This window comes from Miniopterus natalensis, chromosome 19 (genome assembly GCF_054644295.1).
Source record: "Miniopterus natalensis isolate mMinNat1 chromosome 19, mMinNat1.hap1, whole genome shotgun sequence".
Classification (NCBI taxonomy): domain Eukaryota; kingdom Metazoa; phylum Chordata; class Mammalia; order Chiroptera; family Miniopteridae; genus Miniopterus; species Miniopterus natalensis.
The window spans coordinates 34,149,075-34,166,986 of record NC_142099.1 but is presented as its reverse complement, the minus strand read 5'-3'; the positions used below and the strand labels follow the sequence as shown (position 1 = coordinate 34,166,986).

The following is a 17,912-nucleotide window of genomic DNA, read 5'->3' as shown; positions in this document are numbered from 1 at the left end:
ATCCCTAAGATCCCTTTCGGCCCTAATTTTTATGATTCTAAACACTAAAACTAGTGGCCAGCCTGTTGTGCTACAGTTTGGAGACAGCTATCCTGAAGCACTGACCTCAGCCTCAGCACATGCACCTTCTCTGCCAGGAGCACTCGTGTGTTGGAGATGGAGCTGTGGTGACCAAGAAAGGAAGGGATGAGCAGACAGGGCAGGGGCCAGGTCAGTGCCACAGGGAGCCTTGGGACTGTCTAAGTTACTCAATTAGGAAACGTGGACACTATGTCCCTCGGCTTCCCATTCAGAGAGGAAGAATGCTGGTTAAGTGAATTAGTGCCATAGAAGAAATACTGCAGGCGTTTTCAGAATCAGAGCTGAAGCTGTTTATTTTAGTTCTGTGAAGGTTGGTGCTGTTGGGTCTCAGAAAGTCAGCCCTGAAGACAGGGGATCGATGATGGGAATCAGTCCCAATGCTGTGGGGAAAAGGGGGCAATAATCCTGAGAGGAGGAAGCAAGTGGCACACAGTCCAAGGGACTCACAGTTACGCCCAACCAGGAGACACAATTGGTATTCAAGTGGCTCATCCATGTGACACCTTTTTTTTTTGTTTAACATGACTAAGGATAGAGGAATTAGTAAACGTATCTCCATCACATCCAAGAGACAACTGTAATCCTTGGCTCTTTAACACCAGGGTGGTGATGGGGTCTGTGTTGGGGACTGGGTGGTATTAAAACTGAAGAAATATGTTAAGGGAGCTGATGAATGAAGCTAAACTATTGTTGGAGGAGTTGAAAAGTCCGTGTCAAAATGTTTCGGTTTTGTTTTGTTTTTTAAATCTGTTTTGTTTGTTTGGTTTGAAGTTTTATCAGCTACCTCTTATATAAATAATGTGCAGTCCAAGGGCTGGCCTGGCCTTTCGTTCACTTTTAGTTTTGGAATTATTGGTCACAACTGCTTCTCCTGTGCTTGCTCATGTAGGCAGGTGGTGGCAGAAAGGCAAAACATAGACTAACAGACACCTATGTGCGTTTTCAAAGGTGAATGGTAGAATTCTATCAGAAAAGATGCATGTGGAGTGGTCTGTGTAGATCTGGAGGGCCTTTATTCCTCTACGTGTTTGTGGCCATGTTCGTTTCTTAAGCAAACATTCAACAGGTAACTTTTCCCGTGCATTCAGAACAAGAAGAAATGAGGTCCCACCACCACTACGTCTGTTCCTTTCCCCTATTCCTTCCTCTGTGATGCCTTAAGAGACACAGAGACCTGGACCTTGGATAGTCTGAATTAGATGAGGTGGACTTTGGCCCAGAAACGGGTGGAGGGACTAGGGCTTGCTAGTCCCTAGTCCTATTCTAGGAAACTAACCCTATTCTACTCCTGCAGACAGTCAGCCCTGGACATCTGATGAGACCGTGGTGGCTGGCGGCACCGTGGTGCTCAAATGCCAAGTGAAAGACCATGAGGACTCATCCCTGCAGTGGTCTAACCCTGCTCAGCAGACTCTTTACTTTGGGGAGAAGAGAGGTAGAGTTATCTCTGTCTGTGGGAACCATGGGCTGGGAAAGGGGATTGCAGCCCTGAGAGGAAATTTTCCTGTAGGCCAGGGGCTGAGACACGCGAAGGTATGGCGATTTGAGGGAACAAGCCGTGGGCTCCCCAACTGGATTCAGAGACACTTCATTACTACAACTCTTACCTAGGCCATTCATGGTCTTATAGGGCCTGGGTTGACTTTACCCCAGAGGAGCAGTAAGAGATAGCTGATGTGTTGAGCTGTGTGTCTTACAAGGAAGCCCTTGAGATCCAACCTACTTTTCTGAGTGTATCTGAGGCTCTGTGCCCAATGGACCAGGAAGGTGATTAATGGCCTAAAGACTGTTCAAACTCAGGAACAGGTTTTCCCCCCTGCTCAAAGTCACACTATACCCCTTCCGCTCAAAAATCTGACCTGGGATTGAAGATAAACGTGAAAGGTGCTAGTGAAAGCCTTGCTTCCCTTTCTCCCAATCCCCCCCTAGCCCTTCGAGATAATCGGATTCAGCTGGTTAAATCCACACCCCATGAGCTCAGCATCAGCATCAGCAACGTGGCCCTGGCGGACGAGGGAGAATACACCTGCTCCATCTTCACCATGCCTGTGAGAACTGCCAAGTCCCTCATCACTGTGCTGGGTGAGGCTCCCAAACCCATGTCACTGCAGCATGCTTCTGTGCAAACAGATCTCTCTAGGTGGGTCCCTTAAGGAGCCTAGAGTCAGGCAAGGCTCCAAGCCTTTTGAAAAAGTTCAGTCCATGTTTCCCTTGCAATGGAACAAAACGGAAAGAGCTCTGACTTCTAATAATTTCTCCTCTGCTTACTGTTTGCTCTGGAACAACGCCCTTAGTGTCACTGAGCCTGAATTTCCTAACCTGTAACAGAACGATGATAATGTCTGTCCTCCCTCCCTCCCAAGATTATGTGAGGGAAACGTGAGGGGTGCATGCAATGTATGATTACAGTACCCAGCTTGAGTACCACAGTGCTCTCATCCTCTGTTTTATCCTATATTTCAATTTCCTTCTCTGCTTCCCTGAGCTCCGCACTGTTTCTGTAGCCACCCAGTGGTGCTCTGGGTTGTCAGGTCACATATCACGTCTCAGGTGTGGCTTCTCTCCACACTGCCACGCCTCTTCTCCCCAGACATTTCTTCCTGGTCCTCAGGGAGGAGATCAAAGAGAAAGATAACTAGTTTTCTACGAGTCATAAACCAGAGTAGGACGGAGGTATCCTGTCCCCCAGAGATGCCATCTCAGCAGGGAGAGCTGAATGTAACCTCATGCCCTCTCCTTCGTATCCCGACACCCCCTATGCATGGTAGGAATCCCACAGAAGCCCATAATCACTGGCTACAAGTCATCATTACGGGAAAAGGAGACAACCACCCTAAACTGTCAGTCTTCTGGGAGCAAACCTGCAGCTCATCTCACCTGGCGGAAGGGCGAGCAAGAGCTTCATGGTAAGTTCCTCCGGCCTTGGGGTTACAGGAGGAGGTGGCACTGAGAGGACCAGAGAATGAGAGAGGGAGGGGTACGTGTCTACATGTGTACGTGCACACAAGGCCTGACGTAGAAGGGAAAGTGGGAATGACAGATACTCTGTGCACACTCATATCCATTTCACAACTTGCTAAGTTTGTCAAACTTGAAACTCACCATCTGTGTGTCTGCAGTGGCCCACACAGTATCTGTATGCTGGGGCTCACTCTGTTCCTGTGTGTGTGTGTGGTTTCTGCTCTCCAGGAGAACCAACCCGAATACAGGAAGATCCCAATGGTAAAACCTTCACCGTGAGCAGCTCGGTGACGTTCCAGGTTACCCGGGAGGATGATGGGGCCGACATCGTGTGCTCTGTGAACCACGAATCACTAAACGGAGCTGACAGATCCACCTCTCAGCGCATTGAAGTTTTATGTATGTCATGGGCTTGTGGGTGAAGACAAGCCAGGTATGAGATGGGGGGTGGGGAAAAGGAAAGCCGTGGCGACTGCACATGAAGGAAGAGGCACAGATAACTGGACAGGTGAAAACAAAATGAGACAAGGTGTGGCAGGACTAGGCCAAGGGTTAGCAAACTTTTCCTGTAAAGGCCCCAATAGCAAACATTTTAGGCTTTGGGGGTCATATGGCCTCTTTCTCAGCTATTTACCTCCACTGTTTTTGCGGGAAAGTGGCTATAGACAATATGTAAACAAACAAACACAGCTGTGTTCCAATAAAATTTTATTTACAAAACCATGTAGCTGGAAGGATTTGACCCAATGGGTAAGTTTACCAACCCCTGGAGTAGGCTGGTGCGATGCAACCAGCTTGTAAGTTGTCATGGTAACTATAGTAAATCAGGAGTCAGAATGCAGGTTCTAGTCTGCCCTCCACCACTTACTAGCCATGTGATGGTAAGAAAATTACCCCTCTGAGCTTGATTCTTTACTTGCTAAATGAGAAGATGAACATGGGAACCGCTAAAGCTTCTTCTTGATCTAGCTTATGATGGTTTCAAGAAAATGCAGGTGGTAGGAAACATAATCGCTCTGGCATCATCCTTCCCAGATCTTTTCCTACGGTACTCTCCTGTCTACCACAGCTGTTTGATTTTTCCTGGGATTCTGACCCCAAATGGCCACAATCATGATCACTACCCCCAACCCTTCCAAGGATCCTCATCTCTCTATGGAATCTGCCTTGGCTATGGACAGTGAACTTCCCTCCTCACCTGAGGAAATTTGGAAATTTTCAAACAGAACTTTTCTGAGTGGAGGAACCTAGCGGGAAAGAAAATAAAGTACAAAAGTGGAAGATAAAGAGTTGTAAAATGATGTACTTTTTATTCTAATTCATCTGGAGGCTGGGTGTTTTTCTAAAATGATGAAACCCTTAATCTCTTCCTTATGGAAGATACAAGCCTGACTTGAGGGCTATTTAAATCAATTGCTAAACTCATTGCTGAAACTTGAACATGAGTAGGTTTGGAGTAGCATCACTTTCCATTTAGCAGACTCTCAATTTGGAAGCAGACCCCCTGGATTCTGGCTGGAGCGCCTCTACTTGCTGCGTTGCTCTCACCAAAGCATGTAGTCTCTTAGTAGCTCTTGCTTACTTCACTGAATTTTCTTGAGGATCAATGAAACAATATCTATGAAAGTATGTTGTAAATTTCAGAGCTCTATGTTGCTATAATTTTTTCTCTGATTGTTAGTTCTGAGGGTGAGGCCCCTGGCATTGGGCTTCTTCCCCTGAGTCTGGGCCCTGACCAAGGGTAAGGAAGGCCCTCCCCTGTCCCAAAGATGTCTGTTAGGCACCAGACCGTCTGGAAGTTACTCTCCAGGGAGCTTTTTGGCCCAATCATGATCAGTAGTCAGTCAACAAATGCTATGCTCTAGGAGCTGTACTAGAGGTTTCTGTGGCTGTGAGTCCCTGAACACACCTGGCCAGATTCTCTTTGTCCTGTTTGATTGGACTGCAATACACTCATTAACGGTTGTTAAGGGTGGTTCTATCATAGGGGAAGCTCTGTCTCTTTACCTGTCCTTCTAAACCAGCATCTGGTTCTATTGTTCTATGTGGCCATCTGGACCTAGCCTCCTCAAAAGCCCTTTGGTGTTGGTGGCAGATGCCATCATTCCTTTGCAGAGCCCATCTCTGTTGTGTCAGTGCCTTTTTGTAGCCAAAATATGACCCCTGTCTCTTGCTCTTTCAAAGCTCTGACTTCATTTTTGTACTGACCACTAAAAATGATGTTTTTTCTTCAAGCATTGCTGCCGGTTTAAGCCCCTGTACAGAATAGAGAGGATTGAGAGGTTGTGAGCTCAACAGTCAAGTTCAAGTGCATTTGTTCTGTCACAATTATGTATTAAGTCCCATTTATGGACTGGGCAGTGTGCTAGGCACAGATGAACCCGTGAGACCCCTTCTCAGCTCTCTGTTAGACAGCTCTTGGGTTCTCACCAAGGACAGACCATCTAGAACCCTACTTCCACAAGGCGGCAGTACCACTCCCGCATGCATTCAATGGCAATAGCGGTCCTTGCTCGCAGGAAGTAGGGGGAGCAAGGTCTTTGTTCCCAGCCACTTGCACCCTGAGGCATTGGGGGTAGATGTTGTCATGTGTAACAGAACAATTTGGAAATCAAGGCGATCTCCTGAACAGTGTGGGAGTTGTGCACTGACATAATTTCCTTCTCCACAGACACACCAACAGTGAAGATTAGGCCAGACCCTCCACATCCCCGCGAGGGCCAGAAGCTGTTGCTACACTGTGAGGGTCGTGGCAATCCTGTGTAAGAAGATTCATTTCCTGGCCTCGAATACAACTCCATGCTCTCAGATTGTGATCTTCACATAATGCCTTCCTATCTCCTCTGCACTGTCTGAGCCTCTCATTTTTCCTGACACTAACAGCACCCATCCTCTGCCTCTACTGCAAAGCAGCAGAAGTGGGGAGAGGCTACTCCCTGGTTCCCTGTGGTTCCCATAAGGAACCCCAAGAGGTCACCCTCTCCCTGCCTCTGAGCAGCTAGCTCAGTGTCTCAGGCCCCTATAATTTCTTGAGCTTTCATCAAACAGTCCCTGACTTCCCTGCTCCCAGTTATTTTTGTTTCCCTTAGCTCCCTGACCTATTCTCTTCTGAACACTCCACAGTCCCCAGCAGTACCTGTGGGAGAAGGAGGGCAGTGTGCCACCCCTGAAGATAACCCAGGAGAGCGCCCTGATCTTCCCCTTCCTCAACAAGAGTGACAGCGGCACCTACGGCTGCACAGCCACCAGCAACATGGGCAGCCACAAGGCTTACTATACTCTCAATGTGAACGGTGAGCCTGCCTCGGTTTCCCTCCAGCATCCCTCTCCTCCCCTTCTCTGTCCATCTTACACTTTCACCTTTCTGTCACCTGAGAGCACTCCGATGGAGTGGACTAAAGGGACAACAGCCTCCTGAAGACTCAGCTGCAGATCCACCCTGAAATGTGCAGTAAGGAAAGATCAGTGGGATGTTCAGCAGTGATGACTCAAGTGACACCATCCTCCAACCCCTGCACTCACCTGGCAGCAAGAATAACAATTCTATGGCCCTGGCTGGTTTTGCTCAGTGGTTAAAGAGTCGGCCCACAGACTGAAGGGTCCTGGGTTTGATTCCAGCCAAGGGCACAGAATCGGTTGCAGGTTCTATCCCCAGCCTCTGTCAGGGTGCATGTGGGGGACAGCCAATCGATGTTTCCCTCTCTCTCTCTCTCTCTCTCCCTCTCCCTCTCCCTCTCCCTCTCCCTCTCCCTCTCCCCCTTCCTTCCACTGTCTCTGAAAAGCAATGGAAAAATATCCTCAGGTGAGTATTAAAAAAACAGAAGAAGAGGAAGAAGCCTGTGATCAGAGGCCCCAGAGCCTCAAGCATGTGTGCAGATGCATTTCCCTTTGCAGCAGGCTCTCCGAGCTGCTGCTCCTCTGGCTAGAACAGGGTGCATCTGCTACTGTTCTCTCTCCCTGCAGACCTGGCTCAAGGCAGGAAATGGAGATAAGTTTGTACTATGCCGAGAAATAGAATCTTCTCTCAGATGCCATATCTTCTATAGGAACTAGGTGATGCTTCTCTGAAGTTCTTACAAAGGTGCAACCATAAAACCCAGCTCCAGGAGAGATGGGCTAGCACAGAATTCCCTTTAGGGAGAGTGAGCAGGAGATTCTTTGGAGAGTCCAATGGCAGTGGGGAGTGGGGTCATGTCAGAAAGTCACATAAGCCTTTCCTCAGAAAAGGGAAATGCGTTGTCAGGGGAACATCGGAGGCTCCTTGAGTGAAATGCCCATTAAAGCTGGCCTAATCAAGCCTGAGGAGACAGAGTAGGAGAGACAAAATATATAATAAGGAGTCAATGAGGCGTCGAGCCAAGCTGAGTCGGTGGAAAAACAGTAGTTCTCCCATGGACGGGCCTCCCAGGGACAAGAGACCTGAGAGTGTCTGGATGGGGTGATTCGGACTCCAGGGCAGACCTCAGCATGTGGGCACTGTCTCAGCACAACAAACAAAGCTAGATGTCGGGAGCAAGGGCAATGCACTGAGGCTTAGCCCCTGCCCCCATATCTCTCCGGACAAGCTGTGAAGATGATTGGCAGTGGGAGCAAGTTCTCCTGCCCTGTGGCTGGCCTTTTGCTGATCCTTCCTGCCCTGGGCTGGAAAGCTAGTCTTATTGGAACTGCTTCCAGTGCTGACGCCTGATGGTAGAACGAGTTACTGCATCTTGCAGGAATATCCTCAGCAGTACTGACTCCCACCTGCCTGGAATGAAATTAAATGGTGTTCCACCTAGAGACAGGGGCCTGTTGTGGATGACCCCAGAGGTGACGTTGGCTATGGAAACCTATGTTTTTTCTAGGGAATTTCCATTTCCCTAGTCTCTAGAATAATTATCCAGGATTTGTTTTTCATGTGGACTGAGTCTCATACTCCCTAGGAGAAAGATAGTGGGTACCTTCATTCTGCTTCCTCTAATTTACACCATCACACACACACACACACACACACACACACACACACACACACACACACACACACACACACACACACCATCATATCGTGGAGCCCCTGGGCCCATCCTCTCCTTCCCTCCCAATTAAAACATTAAAAACCAGAGCATAAATGTTTTCTTTTTAAATAAGGCATAAACAGGCAAGAAGCTTAAAAGCTGGCCTAATCAAGCCTGAGGAGACAAAGTAGGAGAGACAAAATATATAACAAGGAGTCAATGAGGCATCAAGACTCAAGCTGAGTCTGTGGAAAAACAGTGGTTCTCCCATGGGTGGGCGAGTCATATCTGCGTGAGTGTAATTTTGGCCACGTCAGCACTGTATCCTGGGCCTGTGCTCTGTCTTCTCAGGCATTTGGGACTCTGCTATGGCTGGTGGTGTCCTTGGCACGCCAAGCCCACCTCTGCTGTGGGAATCGATCCTCGGTAGATGCTGCTGTGGAGGACAGGTTCTCTGTCCGATGGCAGAGACACTGGCCATCATTGGAGGCATCACAGTGGGACTTCTGTGAAGGAAATCTTCAACTTCCCACAAACTTCCAGATGATGGGAAGTGAAGATGCAGTTGCAGCCCCTCCTGATGAGACTTGCTAGAGGGTTGGGGTTTTGCTGGAACTTTAAAGTGCTCTGCAGAGAAGGAGCATGTTCTTTATACAGGGGCCACAGTCTATCATCTTCTGTAAGGTGCTGTCAAAGTGCCTAATTCTTGGATCCACCAGTGTTTTCCTGCTCCTCCAGCTGATCTCAGGGCAATGGGTTTAGGTGGAAAAGCCCCTGCAGAGAATCCATCTCAGACTGTCAAGCAGACAGAAGAGTATGAGGGTGTGGAGGACAGGGGAGGAAGACTCTGATAACCCAGAAATTAGAAAAAAGAAACACAGAAACAGGCAGACAGGGAGAGAGAGAGCTCAAGAGATGATTTAAACCTTAAAGCGATGATCTTTGATTTGGCTAAGGTCAAGCTTCAGTGCCATGAATTCAACTCAAAGGGTTAAGTGGAGGAGACGTCTCTATTTATTCATGAACACATTAATTTTTGTAAACGTTACTATGCTCGGCACACTGTGTAAGAAACTTGGGTACAACATAAGGCACATCCCCTTTGCTGAATGATGCCGCTCCGTTCTCCTGACGTCAGTCTCGGTTCTCTGCTGTGTAAGATGGCCCCGAGCCAGCTCAGAAACGCTGGGATATTGTTTTGCCCCAGGCCTGACTGTGTGCGTTGCCCCTTCCCTCTAGACCCCAGTCCAGTGCCCTCGTCCTCCAGCACCTACCACGCCATCATTGGCGGGATCGTGGCTTTCATCGTCTTTCTGCTGCTCATCCTGTTCATCTTCCTGGGCCACTACCTGATTCGGCACAAAGGTCAGAGCCGGGGAAGCTCAGGAGAGCTGGGGCGGGAGGGAGACGGGCGGGGGCCCCGGCAGGGCGGAGTGCGCTGCGGGAGGGGCCCCTGGAGACCCAGGTAGCCCCTGTGAGCGGTTGAGAAAGAGGAAGCAGCCAACTAGGAAGGGAGCCTCAGGAAAGCCCCCCCACTTTTTGATCATCCAATAAAGTCAAACCTCCTCACTCAGCCAGCGGCTGCTGACACCAGAGTTCTCTGCTGTAGGCAGAGAACGATGAAACTGCATCTTCTTCCCATTTCTCCATACATTTCCTCCTTTCTGTTTGGCCTCATTTTCCTTGACCTTTGATCTCCTTGCCCCACAACATCTCTTTTCTCCTTTCCTGTATGAATGCCACCTCGCTACCCTCTCCTCACATGCCTTCCTCTCGGATGCTCCCGTTATACTTCTAGCTGCAGCCAGACGACTATGACTGATCAAGTGCTAGCTCTCAGCTGCATTGCACAGGGAGCCTACATGACAGTTTCCCTACCACCACCTTACACACACACATACACACAGCCATGCACACATACACATATACACATGCACACACACGCATATATACACGTAGACATACACACATGCACCCACATACACATGCACACATACACAAGCTCACACATGCATGCATGCACACATGCACACACATACATGCATATATACACATAGACATACACACACATGCACACACACAGCCACTCACATGCACATGCACACCTAGACATGCACACATGCATATACACACATAGACATGCATGCACACATCACACACAGACACACATGTACATACAGACACATAGACACATACTCATGAACACATGTACATACATACGTGCACGTGTACACATGCACGAACACATGCACATGTATGTGTATATGCGGAGACGTGCACACAGAGACACACATGCATATGTACGTGCACAGACACATGCACACAGAGACAGACATGAACACACATACATATGCATATGTACACACAGACACATACACAAATACAGACACACATATACACACGCACTTATTTTTCTGCCAGTATTATTGATGAGATTCTCTGACTAAAGGCAGGATTCATTAATTCATAGGGGTGTGGTCATGGGAGGAATGTTGGCAGCAACATGCAGGTTAGGTCAGTGAGGAGGAATAAAGCTCTAAAGGGTGGGGGGGAAATGGCAGGAATGGTGGTGGGGGGAAGCGGGCGAGGGGGGCTTCAGAGGTTTGGAAGCTGCTCCTGGAAAGAGGAGCCTCTGTCCTCCCTAGGAACCTACCTGACACATGAAGCTAAAGGCTCCGACGACGCGCCCGATGCGGACACGGCCATCATCAACGCGGAAGGCGGGCAGTCAGGCGGGGACGACAAGAAGGAATATTTCATCTAGGGTGCCCACCCACTTCCTGTGCCCCTCCAGGGGCCCCGTGGGGACTTCTGGGGCCATAACCAACTCGGACTTGTACAGAGCAACCCCAGGGCCACCCCTCCTGCTTGCTCCCCAGCCCCCACCCCTGTACAGAATGTCTGCTTTGGGTGCGGTTTTGTACTCGGTTTGGAATGGGGAGGGAGGAGGGTGGGGGGAGGGAGGGCTGCCCTCAGCCCTTTCCATGGCTTCTCTGCATTTGGGTTATTATTATTTTTGTAACAATCCCAAATCAAATCTGTCTCCAGGCTGGAGGGGCAAGGGCCCTGGGGTGAGAAGAGCAAAAACCTGGAGCTTTGGGAGGAGATGAGGGTGAAGAGGTAAGGACAGGAGAGGAGCAGGGCTGGTTTAGTTGGGGCTTGCAGCCCTGCTCCTCTACAGCAGAGCCGCTCCTGGCCGCCTCTGGGAATGGGGAGTTGTGAGCAGGAGCTGGAGGGGCCTGTCCTCTGCTGATAGTCACATACCTGGAGCTGTGGACAGAGACACAGGTCCCGCTCTGACGCCCCTGCTCCACTCCGATGGAGAAGGAATAAATGGGGGTCCCTGAGGAGGTGTGACCTGCCGGTGGCATGCAGCCCCAGAGCCCCAGGGCTTCCATGTAGGAAGGACGTGGCTCCCTGCCAAGAGGGGTAGATTTGGAGAGAAAGGATGCCAGAGATGGCCCCACCTATCCCTTGTCCCCCGTGATGTATGAAACCGGGCCCTTTACACAGGAGTTGCCCTTGGGGGAATCGCAGGGCAAGGCTGCCCTGCTTGCTCCAGCAGCTATGGGAAAGGCCCTGCTCCAGGCCAACTGTCTGCTTCGCTGCCCAGGGGCCCCTCACTCTCACCCGACCCGGGCTGTTGCTCGGCACCCACTCTGTTGGCGTTGTTTACCAGCTCCTCCCACCCTGTGCCCCTTGCCCCTTCCAGGTCCTAAGCTCTCCCTTAGTCCTTCCTCCCTTCCCCAGCAGCCAGGCAGATATAGCCACAAAAATACTAAAAGGAGCTTCACTACACTGTTTCCTGCCCAAACAAAGAAAATAATGTGAACTTTGTGAGTGTGTGGATGTGTGTGTGTTTGTGTGCACATCTGTGTGTGAGAGAGGCAGCAAGGCGGGTCCTGGGCAGGTGGGCGGGCTGTGGAACAAGTAAAGGGGGGCCTTGGGAGTGGAGGATTCCTATCCAGCTTGGTACCTCCCCTGGGAGGTTGTTTCATCCTGGCATTTTCCATGCCACCCCCAGTGCCCATCTGTCATGGGGAAAACAGCCCCAGGATGTGTTTGTGCTCAGTTGCCCATCTAGTCTCACCCTAAAACATAGAGCATCGAGCCTCTGCCTCAGTCTCCCCTCTTGGAGCTATGGAGTCAGTGCCACAGCCTTTGCTATGCACCCCTCAGGCCACTCCCTGGCCCTGACCCTAGAACCACCGCTGTCACTTCTGTATCCAGTGAGTTGAGGGCTGGAGAGAAACTTGCCGTCTTCTTCCCAGCTCTACCCCCCCCCCTTTTGATTTTCTGTCTTCCTTTGTGGCCTGAGCTGGTTGCCATGGAGATAAGTAGCTCATGCTCCCAGTCCAGCCAGCCACTCTGCCTCAGACCCAGGATGCCCGCTGTCACCCTCGTCCGGCATGTCCTCCCTGCTATGACAACCCAGGGGTGTGTAAAACGGGGGCAGCTGCATCCAGCAGGCCTGCCCGCCCCTTCGATTCAGGTAGTACCGCTGTGGATCTTCCAGCAGCTGGGCAGGGCCCTGGGCACCACAGGCAGCCCCTCTAAGCCAAGGCTCTCTCCTCACACAACAAGGCAGCCCAGTGCCCCAGGCCTGTTGGGCTCCCTGTCTCCTAGCACCCGCTTTCGGGAAAATGACTTTTCCTCTTTGAGCTGAATCACTCTGTCCATATTACACAGAAGCCATATTTGTACCGGGGGAGGGGGAAGAGGGACCATTGTGTTTTGTGTGTCTGTCTGTGGGTGGGGGTGGGGAAGGGAGCAGGGAGGGGACCGTGTATCTTTATAATCTTTCTAACTCTCCTATGCTAATCTCAGAGGGGCACCCTCAATATATCTGGATCACTGTCGCTCGGCTGCCTCCTTCTTGCTGCTCTTGTTCCTGTGGGGATACGTGTATAAGGGCTGCTCTGCTGGTATCCCCTCACCTGGTACTTTCAGGGGCGGCGTGTGCCTCGCCAGGCCACTCTCCCAAGGGCATCTCTGTATGGAAACAATATAACTCTCCGAGGGAGAGAAGTGTGTTCACTCCCATTGGCTGGGTCCTTGCTTTCCAGGGTGCTTGGGGCCGAGCACCTGGCTGCTCCCACTGTCTTCCATCAGGCAGGATTGGAGAAGGTGGAGATGAAGGTGAAGAGGCCACCAACGTCATTCTAGGACAGTTTCAACAGGTCCCCTAAACTCATTTTCCAACCTCCCCTCATGCTGAACCTGAAACTGGAGCTAGGGAACGGTCTTTGTGAGGGCTCCATTCTTTTGCAACTTGGCTCCCCTACTCCACCTCCAGGCGCCCTATGTGAATGGGAGGGAGCTACTTGGCAGAGTAGGAGTTAAAACTTCACGTGCTTTCTTGGACAAATGAAACATGCCGCCTAAGCAGCCCTCTCTCTCTCACCAATCCGACTCGGACACCCCATGACTCGCCTCTCCCGATGTCCAGAAAGTCTCCCTAACTGAAGAAATAAAATGTGGGGGTGAAGGGGGGATGAATCAGCAGAGACCATGAGAAAGCAACTGGGGAAAACGGGCTACCAAAGAGCTCAGCTTGGGGGGATCCTCCCCCAGGCGGATCCCTTTCTGTCAGCCATCTGGGGAGGAACAAGCTCTCCCCGCACGAGAGCCTTCACACAGTGTGGAGACACCAGGCCAGTGCAGCGCTTGCCCAGCCTGTGTCCCCAACAGAAATGTGAACAGAGATTACCCCAGAGGCAATAGGCCCACTTGAAAACATGCTGTCCCATTGTCCCCCAGAGCCTGCTCCAAGTCGTCAGCCCGTGTCCTGCTTGCTATGAAAGATGCTTGGCTGCACCCATGGTGACAAGGCAAATGCCCAGTCCCTCCCTGAAGTAGCTTCATTAGGCAGGCCTCCCCGCCTCACACCGAAACACCCAGGCCCAGGCCCGGACAGCTGCCTCAGATACGTGCGCAACATGCACGGCACAGGGCCACGCACAGGTAAATAGGCACCTTGGCACACCCAGGCTATGCACAGGGCCCCGCCCACACCCCCTTCAGCTTGTCAGCATCCCATGGGTCCAGCCCCAGCACCACGAACACCCTCTCACAAACGCAGGGCTTTTGAAGTCTCTCACTGGCTCAAGTTCAAGGGGTGGAGGAGCAGTGAGAGTCGTCAGCTGCCTTCCCTCCAGCTTCCCAGCAGGTCTCTTATCTCTGTCTCACACTTCACCCCTGGCCCCTCTTCCTTCCTCGAGCTGAAGGAATCCTTGCTGGAAAGCCCCTTGGCTTTTCAGCCTCCCTCTCCACCTTCGGGAAAATACCCACCTTCTGGTCCCCACCTTCTTCCTTTCCCGAGTGCACGTCCCCACCAGCAGATTCCAACCTCAAAACAGGAAGCCCCGGCCAATGCCCTACGTGGCCTGGAGCTTAGGCGGCGGGCATGGGGCAAAGGCTTCCCGAATGTGCCTCCACCCCCTGCCACCCAATGGCCCTGCCCAGAACTGATGGCTTTCATTAGTCCCTGGCACTTATCTCAGAACCACAGCAGGTGACAGAACTGCCCAGCCTTTCTCTGCCTGCCTTGAGCCCAGCGGTGTCATGGGAAACTGTCTGTACCCGGTGAGTGTGGGGAGGAGCCCACAACCCACAACTGTGCCCCTAATACCCCTCTGTCTGGCCTCTGTCTGTCTTTCTAACTCCTTCCCGTCTCATCTCTTATCCTTCCCTCTTTCCCTCCCTTCTTACCACAGACCCCTAGGTCCTGTCACTTCCCCCCTCACCTGTCTTTCGGTTAAGTACCACCCAGGCCCCTGGTTGCCATCCCTCTGACCCTCCCCTGCTCTCCAGTCCTGCCCTCAGACCTCCCCTTGCAGTTCCGTGACTCTGTTTCTCTACCGGCTCCGGGCTCTCAGCGGTAATGTCCTTTTGCACCATCCCCACTGCACCCAACTCCTCCAGCCCCCTTTCTCCAGCCCGGGCTCCCCTGTCTCCTCCCCTTCCCTTGCCTCTTAGTCCCCCAGCGACTCTTCAGCGGGGTAACTAGACGCTATGATTGTCCCCTCTGGGGATGTCCTCCAGGTGGACTTCTCCACTGTTGAGAATTCCAGCGCCTCTCCCTTTGAAGGTAACTTTTTGATTGAGTGGAACTACTCCTACGGTGACAATGACTACAGCGGGCTGGACGCAGCTGCCCCCTGCCACTCCTGTAACCTGCTGGATGAGTCCTCGCTGCCGTTCTACGTCCTGGCCGGGGTCCTGGGCATCCTGCTGAGTGCTGCTGTGCTCTTCGCTCTTCTCAGACCTATCTTTGACCGGCAGCTCTGTCCCGGCCGTCAGGTCCTCATTCAGTTAGCTGCGGGCAGTGCCCTCTTCAGCGTCGTGGTGCCCATCCTCGCACCAGGGCTAAGCGGTGCCCACAACACCTACCTGTGCCACCTGGCCCACCTAGTCTGGTATGGCTCGGCCTTTGCCCAGGCTTTGCTGATAGGCTGCCGTGCCTGCCTGGGTCCCAGACTGGGCGCAGGCCAGGTCCCGGGCTTCACCCTGAAGCTGACCGTGGGACTTTGGGGAGTGGCTTTCCTACTGGGGCTGCCACTCGCTCTGGCCACTGACACTTCCAATGGACTCTGCACCCTGAGACTCAGCCAGGGCACTGTGCGCTTTCTGCACACCGCCGCCTGCTTCGCCGTCTTTGTCCTGCTGCCACTGTGTTTGTTAGGAGCCAAAGGGCTGACGAAAGCATTGGGCCGGGGGCCGTATCCCTGGGTCGATGTCTTGTGGCTCTGGTTTGCCTTCTGGTGGCTTCATGGAGTGCTCTGGGGACTGGACTCCCTAGTGAGGTCCAGGCTCTTGGTGTTGTCGTCATGCCCGACCCAGAAGGCCCTGGACCTGCTGCTGCAGCTGGCAGAAGCCCTGGCGATACTGCACTGCGTGGCCGCACCCCTGCTCCTGGCCCTGTCCTGCCGCCGGGCTATTCGCCCTTTCCCCGCAGGATGGGCCTCTCCACCGGACACCCCTGCAGGGAAGTTGTAGCTCTCTCCCCACTGCCAACCTGAATTAAAGTCTATGCTGATTTTATGAAGCTGGTGGTTTCTTATTTTGTCTGGAAATGTAGAAGAGAGGAAGGAAAATGGAGAGAGAGAGAGACAGAGACAGACAGACAGACATTGACATTTCACTCCAGATTGCCCTGCTAGCTTCTGTTTCTCTAGCTGGTTTGAGGAGAAAGTGAATGACATAGAAAACATCCTCAGGGCACACAGGTGTTTTCTCCACGTGTGAGGTCACTGCCATCTCTTCCAAGGGGGCAGAGAAAGGGGACCAGGATATGAGGGGAGCAGCTAACCCTAAAAAACTAGGAGAGATGGCTTAGAAGGTAAGGAAAGAAGAGAAGCTGCTACAGAGAGCAAATGAATGAAAAATAGAAACAGGAGAAAGCAAAGCAGAGGAGAGAAAAGATGAGCCTGGAGTGTGACTCCCCCTCCCTGTCTGGCCTGCTCTACCTTCCTCTACGCCTTTTGTCCCCCTGCCACCTGCTGGCTTTGTTTAGGGATCAGAGTGGTGGCGGGAAAGGTGGAGAGAAGCATCCTGGGACCTCACACAGTACAGGGGACGGATCAAGGGAATTCTAGGAGCCACTAGCTAGGAGTCATTTCTCTGAGGCTGATTCCTCAGCATGACCTTAATCCCTGTGTGTGAGCATGTCCATCTGCCTCGATCTGTTAAAACTCACGCCCATGTTAGATGCATGCGTATAATAACACATGGTGACATATCTGCTTGCCTCGCCATCAGTGTGTGAATTGCACACACCTGTGTGTGCTCTCACCTCTCTCACCCCCCCCCCCACTCCATTCTTCTTTCCTTCCTTGTTCTTAGGACATGGAATCAGGAATTATGACACACTCCCTACACGTAAGTTTTCTTTACCCCTGTTTCTGTGCCCAATCTTTTCTGTTATAGGTTGTGTGCAGGGAACTAAAAATCAAGAAGTTGTGCAGTGTGAGAAACTTAAAGAGGAAGAGGCCTGACGTGATTCATTTTTGCTTAAAGTCCCCCAGATTTCTCTTTCCAACCCCAGCTCTTAGAATAAGCCTCCCCCCAACACACACACAATCTTTTCTTCTATCTTTCACACTGTATCCCTATGCCCTGGGCACCTCTCCCTTAAGTACCCCCCTGATTTTTTGCTGCTAATCTTGATCCTGGAGGCTTTTCTCGGCCTCTACACAGCCACATTTAGGTGGTGATTGGAAGAGCAATGAATAAGCCTCTGTCCATAAGGGGAACAGCTGCTACTGCGACCCATAAATTCACCCCCTACCCAAGATATCTCTCTCTCTCTCTCTCTCTCTCTCACACACACACACACACAGAGTTCCTCTCTCTAACCCAATGAAAAGGTGGGGAAACTTAAGAAGTTTCCGTACTTTGAAATCCAAATGTGGTCTTTCCATTTTCAGAGGCGAGCTATGCCTGGCTCCTGCCCTGCACCAGCTCTGCTTGGCTCTGTGCTTGGCGATGCCTAGCAGAGTGCAGGAGAGGTGCAGGGATGAGCGAGAGCATCCTGGGCAGGCGGTGCCAAGGGTCCTGGGAATTGTCCTGGTTGGGGGCAGTGACAAACCCTGCAAAGCCCCCACCTCCTGTCTCTCAGTAACTACTAGCTTAGCTGCTGATTGGCACATCCTAAGTTGAAAGGTGGGATTTAGGGGCTGACTGAGATGCGGGAGACATTCTGAAAGGGAAGGAAAGAAAATGAAGGAGGAAAATCATTCACAAACCTAAATTATGTCAACACAGCTCCTGAATGTGTCCAGTGGTTTATTTTTCTCTTATTTCCTTTTCAGCCTTCTCTCATGGTCCCCCTCCAGCCCGGGCCCACTCTCTCAGCCCTACCAGGCATGGCCCAGC

At 51.6% G+C, this 17,912-nt stretch overlaps 2 protein-coding genes across 5 annotated transcripts in view; both read left to right on the top strand.

The window, feature by feature from the left end:
- The window catches only part of CADM3 (cell adhesion molecule 3), a 29,612-nt gene extending 17,739 nt beyond the window's left edge, over positions 1-11,873 (top strand). For all 4 annotated transcript variants that reach the window (XM_087827971.1, XM_087827973.1, XM_016218698.2 and 1 more), the window contains 8 exons: positions 1,376-1,516; positions 2,011-2,163; positions 2,850-2,987; positions 3,271-3,441; positions 5,714-5,804; positions 6,166-6,335; positions 9,276-9,401; positions 10,682-11,873. In XM_087827971.1, the coding sequence (XP_087684097.1) occupies positions 1,376-1,516; positions 2,011-2,163; positions 2,850-2,987; positions 3,271-3,441; positions 5,714-5,804; positions 6,166-6,335; positions 9,276-9,401; positions 10,682-10,800 (1,109 nt within the window). In that variant the 3' untranslated portion in view covers positions 10,801-11,873. The remainder of the gene's footprint in view (positions 1-1,375; positions 1,517-2,010; positions 2,164-2,849; positions 2,988-3,270; positions 3,442-5,713; positions 5,805-6,165; positions 6,336-9,275; positions 9,402-10,681) is intronic.
- Positions 11,874-11,957: 84 nt separating this feature from the next.
- ACKR1 (atypical chemokine receptor 1 (Duffy blood group)) lies at positions 11,958-16,118 on the top strand. The gene is made up of 3 exons (XM_016218694.2): positions 11,958-12,528; positions 14,548-14,621; positions 15,081-16,118. Exons 1-3 carry the CDS (start codon positions 12,381-12,383, stop codon positions 16,032-16,034), a joined length of 1,176 nt encoding a protein of 391 aa, XP_016074180.2. The 5' UTR covers positions 11,958-12,380; the 3' UTR covers positions 16,035-16,118.
- Positions 16,119-17,912: the final 1,794 nt, after the last annotated feature.